At 28.0% G+C, this 8,766-nt stretch overlaps 1 protein-coding gene across 1 annotated transcript; it reads right to left on the bottom strand.

Annotated features, from left to right (window-relative positions):
- Positions 1 to 514: 514 nt before the first annotated feature.
- Positions 515 to 3,672, bottom strand: LOC107867615 (small heat shock protein, chloroplastic). The gene is made up of 2 exons (XM_016713934.2): positions 3,150 to 3,672; positions 515 to 1,077 (listed from the first exon to the last, which is right to left on the bottom strand). The coding sequence occupies exons 1-2, from the start codon at positions 3,370 to 3,372 to the stop codon at positions 653 to 655; spliced, it is 648 nt and encodes a 215-aa protein (XP_016569420.2). The 5' UTR covers positions 3,373 to 3,672; the 3' UTR covers positions 515 to 652.
- Between the last annotated feature and the right edge of the window lie 5,094 nt (positions 3,673 to 8,766).

Raw genomic sequence — 8,766 nt, 5'->3', positions numbered from 1 at the left:
TGTTATCTAACTTTACCCACTAGTCTCAAGCTGTGCCCCATTCCCTAACGAATATCATTAAGAGCAAGGTCCACTGTTTGACACAAATACAAAATAAAACTAAGCCACTACTCATTTCTGCTCTTCCACTTCCCGTACGATTCTTCTAAGAGCATCATCACATTCACAGTATCACATTGTATGATTTCTTTGTAGACATTGCTAAATGGCCATGTGTTTAGATATTTTGGGTGATGTGCCACGAGTCAACCAACTACATTCTATTACCGAATTTCAGTGACTGTTAGATTCCATTAGCGTGTTTGTCAAATACTATTAACTAATTAAAATCCATAATTTTGGGATCTTCACCTCCGTTGTGTTCTTTCCTGCAAGCTAAAGATAGACCCTATCAAAAACCAACTCCGGGGGCTATTTGTATTCATCTCGACCTAGTCCTAGATTAGATATGAAAGTTGGGGATCTAAAACAGCGGCAGGGCAAAAGATAGCGGCAACTGTTATGAGAACAGAGAGACATGAAGAGCAGTATACTAACAACTTAAAACTGTTCGTTCGATAATTGAAGGGACAACCATATTTCCACCGTTCAGCAGGTTATTTTTCACACAATATTCACCTAAAAATTGCACAAGCTCAACACAACTGAAGGCTCATTCAACTTGAACATTGAAAACATCTTTCCTCTCTTCTTCCTTCACCTTTGGAACCGCTACTTTCAACACCCCGTTCTTCATCTCCGCCTTAATCCCATCCAATTTATACAGCTTTTGTGGAATTTCCAGTCTGGTAGAGTACCTTCTCCTACACTCTTCATCCTCGGATTCTTTCTCGCCCTCTCCTTTGATGATCAGCGTGTTCTGCTCCACTGCCACCTTCACATTATCCTTGTCGAGTCCAGGCATATCCATTTTTATATACAGAGCATCAGCATCCTCCCTCACGTCCCATCCTCTCCTTGATGGGACTACGGCGCCCATAGAACGAGGCGCCGCTACAAATGGAGAATCGATCATTTGGTCCATCATGTTTAGCAGCTGGCTCACACTCCTTGGCGGTGAAAATGGATCAAACACATCTGCAGTAAACCAAAAGTGAGTCGGACTTTTTAATTTACAGAGTTCTGAAGTGTATCTATTCTAATTTGTTGAGTTCTAGATGAATTATTTATATGTACACCGTATAATTTACGCAAATATAACATTTGTGCCTTTCTATACAAGTAGCTAGCTTAACAGATGTGACTAAAATATTATACTAGATCACAAATTTGATTTAAATAAAACATAGTCGTTAAAGAGCATATGTTCTTTTCTAAAAGAATGGGTTAGATTTTAAATACGCATAATACACAAATATGACCCTAAACTTGACACCAAATTATAATTTCAACCTTAAACTTCGACAGTTTACAAATATAAACTTTAACTATTTAAAATTGCACAAATATAGCCTCCAATCTTTATGTGGCAAAATGCATTGCAAGTTTAGCTTAAAATCTAAGACCTAAACTTTAACAGTGCACAAATGACCTTTTAACTATTCAGATACGCAAAAATATGACCTTTAAATGAATTTCCACTATTATTTTTCATTATTTTCGATTTAAAAATAAAAATGACATCTAATTTCTTTTGCCATTGCGAAAAAAGAGCAATATTGAAAATTTATTAATTAGATGGGCAGCCTCGTACAAAAAAAACGTGCAGATATGTATATATATTATAAAGCTGAGGACGAATTTAAATTATATATTATACCTAAATATAATTTATTTAAATATTAAATTAAAAATAAAACTATATTAATAATAAAAAAATTATAATTCAAACAAAATACTATTAAATTAACATTATTAAAGATAGTAGTAATATATTAAATTAACGCTATCAAATTAATATTATTAAATTAAAGTTATTAAAATATTATTAAATTAATGCAGTAGCGAACCTAAATGGTTTCCATGGGTTTCACCTTGGTTATAAAATAGAAAATGAATATTTATGTTTGTATGCTAATATTGAACCACATAAAACAAAATACTTAGATAATCCAGTGATGCTATTTACTCTTCTCAGAGAGTTCCTTTAATCTACTGCGCAGATTCGATACTTGCTAATGACTGTTTTTTAAATTAAAAGAAATTAAATGCTGCTATAAAAATAAATAAATAAATAAATAAATAATAATAATAATAATAATAATAATAAAAATAAATTTATTTTAACACAAAAAACAAAACTTTAACAATACACAAATATAACCTTCAACTATTTAAAACAACACAAATATAACCTCCTTTCAAGCCAGCTCTTTTAAAGACGTGACATCATATAATTAAATTATAATTTTGCATAGATACGAGTGAAGTTGAATAATTAAAAATTATATTTTAATGTTAAAATTATAATTTGATATTAAGTTTAGGATTGTATTATTTCTTTTAGATAAATTATGTAATTTATACATATTAACTGATGTCTTTGACGCCTAGTTACTGGATTCCACAGCCTGTATAGAGGAGTAGCTAGCTTAACAGAACCGACTACTCATACATCATACAGATCTGGAAGAGCTTTTTCTTAAATAAAAGAAAAAAAAAAAAAAAACTTTTATCAGATTCTAGCTTAGATTATTTATACAAACAGAATACAATTATAAGATTTGAGCCTGAACTGTTGAATTTTAGGACCCAGTACGTACAAGTAGCTAACTTAAACAGAGCCGACTATTATCAAACTAGATCGCAAAATTGTTTTAAAATCAGAGATTTGATTAGTATATACTTATTACACCAATCTATTAGATTCAAGACAGATTATTTATACATATTAGATAAATTTTCTTCCATATAAATAACATATATCTCAAAAATCACGATCAAAAGACAAAACATATTAAAATTTCAAAATTCAAAAACTGCCACATAAATTGAAACAAAACAAAGTACTCTATAAGATTTGAGCCTGGATTTCGCCATCTAGTGTATGCACGCAGGAGGCGATTTTCTAGCTGGATTTAAAAAAATATGTTATCGCACCATCTACTCTTAATTCTTTAAGAACCATTTATGCCTTAATAAAAATATTTTGTTGTTGTCATGAAATATATCATAAATTTGAGTGAAACAGAAGAGGAGTAAATAAGTACCTGAGAAGAAACTGGGTAAACCGTCCTGACGGCGAGACACGGAACGACCGGAGCGCCTATCAACATCGACTCCGCGATCATCTTCATCGTAAGAAGCCATCTGAGCGTTAGTATTGAAAGATCTGAAAACAGAAGGAGCAACTGATGCAGAACGGACAGGGTTAACAAGCCTGTTGTAGAGGGGTGAGATGGTAACCCTCCTAAGAGCCATTGAAGTTGCCATTGAGAAATAATGAGCTGCTATGGAGTTGATTTTTGACGACTAAGATGATAATGATTAATGTGTGTACGTATAATGTGTTGGTTTTATAGCATTTAGAGTGACTTGGAGAAGGGGAAAAGGGATTCTAGAAACGCATAGAAAGCATATTGTAGAAGGTTCCAGAGTTGTGGTGTGCACATTTTTTGAAGAACGTTCTCGAGGCTAGTAGAAAAATACACGTATTCCGGATTTTTTTTCGTTATTAAACATTGTTTTATTTTTTTTTTGGGTAGAACATCATATGATAATTGAAACGATTTAGGGTGTATTTGGTACGATGGAAAATGTTTTCATAGAAAATAAGTTGGTGTTTTACTTATTTTCTTGTGTTTGATTGTTGAGTGAAAAATATTTTATGGTGTTTGATTGATGAATAGAAAATGTATTTTTTTTTACCTAAATTTTAACTTTACATGAGAGTGTGACCCTCTAATTAAAAATATAATATATTTTTTAAAACATAAGTAATATTTAAGTACACATTTTTAATTATTCGATCAGTTTGTATGAGATGTAACATCAACTATAATACATTCATCTGATCAAATTTAGAAAACAATGTAATTTTTTATCACGAATTGTTAAAATAAATTTATAATAAGGTATTTTTTATTTTGTATTTATTAGAAAATAACTTCTTAATACAATTTATGAAAGAAAAAAATCAAAAAGAGTGAGGTAGGTGGTACTTGATTTGATAAAATGAAGCAATAATTAAAAAAAAGAATTGGTAAAAAACGTAATAAAAAATTATAATTTATAAATTGTAATAAAAAGTTTTAATTTATAAAAGTTTTAAAAAATTATAAAGTTTTAATTTATAATTTTTTTTTAAAAAAAATTCAGTGTATTATCACATCACTTTTTTATGTCAAATCATGTAATCGTAATAAATTATTATGTTTTATAAAAAAGTTTTGTGAACGTAATAAATTATTACTACATTTTACTAAAAAATTTTTACTATACACATCTACCATTAAACCACTTAAAAAGGTATAAAACGTAATAAATTATTATGTTTAGCCTATTCTAGTAATTTATTAAATAGGTGATCTATTTTGATCATTTTATTCATACTAGTTTAGTATACGTACGTTGCACGTGTATTTTAACTAAAGATATTAATCATTTTATACGACATTCAGAAAGAGAAGTTTTTACTTGATTAATTGATTTCAAATTGCTACATATATTAGGAGTTTCAACATAATTCAAATAAGAAATTTTTTAATTATAATTAAAATTTCATTTGATTTTAAATTATTAATTTTTCTAAAAAAATAAATAAATAGCAATTTTCAAAAACATTCAGAAAGAAAATCTTTTACTTGATTAGTTGATTCCAAAATGCTACATATTAGGAGTTTCAGTATAATTTAAATAAGAAAAAGTTTACTAATAATTAAAATTTTAGTTGATTTTAAATTATTAAAATTTTTTAAAAAAATAAATGACAATTTTAAACATCTTAACAACATAAATAGTACCACTATAAATGAAACAACCCATAAATTGATAAGTAAGAAGTAGAAAAAGAATAATAAGTGGTAAGTGATACTATATTGTGTTAACACAAAATTACTTCTTCACTAAAAGAAACTTATAATTTAGATAAGTTACTCATTAAAATTATGTTTGTTATCAGGACTTCTAATCAAAGCAAGGTCATCTATTCTCTTTTATAATTCATGTATGTATTGGTAATGAATAGAGATTTTTCACAAAAACAATATACGTATTATACTAAAATAAAATAATATACATCATATTAGTTATTCAGTGCTATATTTTGAAGAGCTGGTGGGATGGGGGACAAAGCCACATAGGAATGTTTGAACAATTTAGTGATGCATGCATAGGATGTTGAAATATTTTCTTTATATCTAAAGCTTTTCTCCTAACTATTTTTTTATCATTGCCATTTTAGAGGCAAATGCTATGCATTATCCTATGACCGTTATGGTCCCTAACTATATATCCCACCTGCTCCATCCCAATCTTGTCTAGCTATGAAACTCTCACCAGTATTAAGTTTTCAGGTGCTGGTTGATGAGCTAGGTTTTAATTAGATAATAATATTCATGAGGTCTTAATTCACGAATAAAGGCTTATAATGAGCTAAATTTTAGTTAGAAAATAATATAAGCTTTCACCCATACCATTATGCAACAAGCATTGACCTTTGTAAGATTGGTTAAACAAGATCCTAATAATAAGATGTTTTTTTTATCAAAATGTGAGTTAAGACAATAATTCACAATCAAAATAGAAGCTGTGAAGACTGATTATAGAGAATGAAGCTTAGCCATCTTTAATAATTAGTTCATACTTCTTAATAAAACTTAAAACAATAGATCTTACGAGATCATGCCAAATACCAAATCTTTCATCAGAATCTAACACAAAAATAAAATAAAATAAGCATAGATGCAAATTTATATGAACTATTGTATATTTTTGAGTCCATCAAACTTTTTACTTTTCAGATTTGACTCTAGGACCTTTCACATTGATGATGATGGATGTGTTGGTTTTCAAATAAACCTCAGTACTCTCAATGCCAAGGAAATTGTTGTCATCATAAAAATCACCAAATAAAATATGATTTCCTACGTGAAAATTGAAGTCACTGCATCAATAGAAGGAGATGTGGCGGCAAATGGTCCATATAAACCCTTGTTTGTAACATATTTTATAGATTTTAGAATTGTAAAAGGACCGCTTGATGTTTCAAAAGAACCACTTATGAAAGTAAAAAATTCTAATAAATAATCAAATACAAACAAGAGTTTAGACGGTAATTAGAATTACCATGACGTTGGGACATAAGTAAGGTACCATTCTTGTAAAATAGGAATTGAATTGAATAAATTGCCCATAGGCTGTAGAAAAAAAAATACCAGCAACTTGGTCTCATCCATTTTATCTCATAAGGTTCCTCAAAACTTCCCAACATTCATCTATCACCTGTAAAGTATAACAAAACGATATAATAATAGAGATATCAAAACAATACAATTAAACCTAACTTTAACCTCCCCAAAACCCTCAAAGTCTAAGGACATTTATCTACCACCTGTAAACTTTCATAGAATAATACGATAATAAAGATATCAAAACAATACAATTAAACCTAATCTTTACCTAAAAAAGTTTCTCAAAGTCAACTGACATTTATCTACCACCTGTAAACTACATAAAACTATACGATAATAGAAATATCAAAACAATATAACTAAACCTAATATTTCCAAAGGTGAGATAGGGGAGCGGTTGAGCATGCAAAGGAGCAAGTCGAGCAACGTATCTGAACTGAAATATAAAAAAATGTGGAAAAGTATCAAAAAATTAAACCTAACCTTTACACTAACAAAATAATAAGATAACAGAGATATCACAAAATTAAAAATAACCTTTACACTAATCTTAAAGTCAACTGACATTCATCTACCATATGTAAACTACTATAAAACAATAGATAATAGAGATATCAAAATAATACAATTAAACCTAATTTTTTCATAAAAATTTCATCAAAGCCAACAGACATTCATCTACCACTTGTAAACTGCAATAAAACAATACGAGAATAGAGTTATAAAAAAAACTAAACCTAACTTTTACACTAACCTCAAAACCGATCAGGATGCATCTACCACCTGTAAACTATAATAAAATAATAAAATAATAGAGATATCAAAATAATAAAATTAAATCTAATCTTTATACAAAAATTTATTCAAATTGATTGACATTCATCTACCACCTGTAAACTACAACAAAACAATACGATAATAAAGCTATCAAAACAATACAACTAAACCTGATAAGTTCCTTCGCAAAAACTATTAAATTCATAGCTGCAGTTAGTGCTCAAAGTTGCAACGTAGATTATATATATACCCACTAAATTATACAAACTTCCAAAAACTATTAATTCAGGGGTCTTTTTTTTTTTTTTCCTTTTATATCATGAAGTAATTTTGGTAAAAAGAACAAATCCTAAAATTCTTTTATTTGCATCTTGTTTTATTTAGGAGAGAATCTTAATACAAAGCAAAGTTAGCCTAATTAGATTTTTTTTTTTTCAATTTAAAGTTTTTTACGTCTTACTTTTATTAGGAGGAAGTCCTCCTAATACAAAAAAAAAAAATCACGTCTAATTTGATTTTTCTTTTTTTTGGGTCAATTTGAGGTTTTCGTTTATTAGATTTAGGACTTTTTTATTTTAAATATTACAAATATAATGATATAATAATTGAAGAAAATAAGTAAAAAGATAATTTTGTCTATTGCAAAAACTTTTAATGAAGGACAAAAAATTTAAATAACTTTTCTAAGGTTCACACTTTTAATATAGACAGACAGACAGATAGTAGACAAACAGACAGACAGACAGACAGAGAGAAAGATTATAAATTATAGATTATAGATATAGGACTATAGAAAGAGATTACCATGTATAGGAGTTTGCAACGTGATTTTAAATAAATATTTAATATAGAACTTTGCAAAAATCTTTGTAATTTAGGATATTTTTGGACGTTATAGTTACCTACCTGAAATAGAATAGGACTTTGTAATGTAAATAACGATGTAATATAGGATTTTGTAATTTAAATTAATATTTAATATCATAAAAGTGGAAAAGACAATTTTGTTTAAAATGAAGATTTTTAATGAAGGGCAAAAAAGACAAGCACCAATTATAAGGGCCTTTGCACTTTTAAGTTTAATATAATAGAGATCTTGGTTCCAAGTTCCCATAAGTTACATCTCAATATTTTCTAGAAAATGACTTTCCTTAACTCACAAGGGAAGTCATTTTCTTTCAAATGGAGAAAAATGAGTTCCTTTGAAAAATATTTTCCCAAAGTTTTATTACAACCAAAATAGGAAATTCATCATACCAAACACACCTTTAATACTTTCAGCCTCATCTTATATCATTCTTTTCTTTTTATCTAGTTTCAAAAATAATATCACTTTAGAATAATTAAAATTTTAATTTTAATTTTTTTTTTACCTTCTTTGATAATTTGTATATTTATCTTTTTATATTCTAAATCTCCTTAGTAAACATCAAAATAGAAATACTATGATAAAAGAGTCATATAATAATTATTTTTTAATATATATATCTAGTTAAGATGTGACAAGTAAAAATAAAGAAAAAGAATATAAATTTTAAACATGTCAACTATATTTTGAAACTGCCAAAGTATCTATATTTACATTTATTTCATTAGAAAATCAATGATCTCATTTTGAAACTAAACACATGCATTTATGTTAAAGGTCAGTCATTCATTCAACTTTAAACTTTAAACTTTAAACTCTTCCTACAGTTTT

Source organism: Capsicum annuum, chromosome 1 (genome assembly GCF_002878395.1).
Source record: "Capsicum annuum cultivar UCD-10X-F1 chromosome 1, UCD10Xv1.1, whole genome shotgun sequence".
Classification (NCBI taxonomy): Eukaryota; Viridiplantae; Streptophyta; class Magnoliopsida; order Solanales; family Solanaceae; genus Capsicum; species Capsicum annuum.
This window is presented reverse-complemented; position numbering and strand designations above follow the sequence as displayed.

What these genes read in the sequence shown, in the direction of transcription:
- LOC107867615 (XM_016713934.2), bottom strand. Translation starts at nt 3,372, where the DNA reads ATGGCAACTTCAATGGCTCTTAGGAGGGTTACCATCTCACCCCTCTAC. An exon ending in TTTACCCAGTTTCTTCTCAG is followed by an intron (nt 1,078 to 3,149) that starts GTACTTATTTAC and finishes GGTTTACTGCAG; the next exon opens with ATGTGTTTGATCCATTTTCA.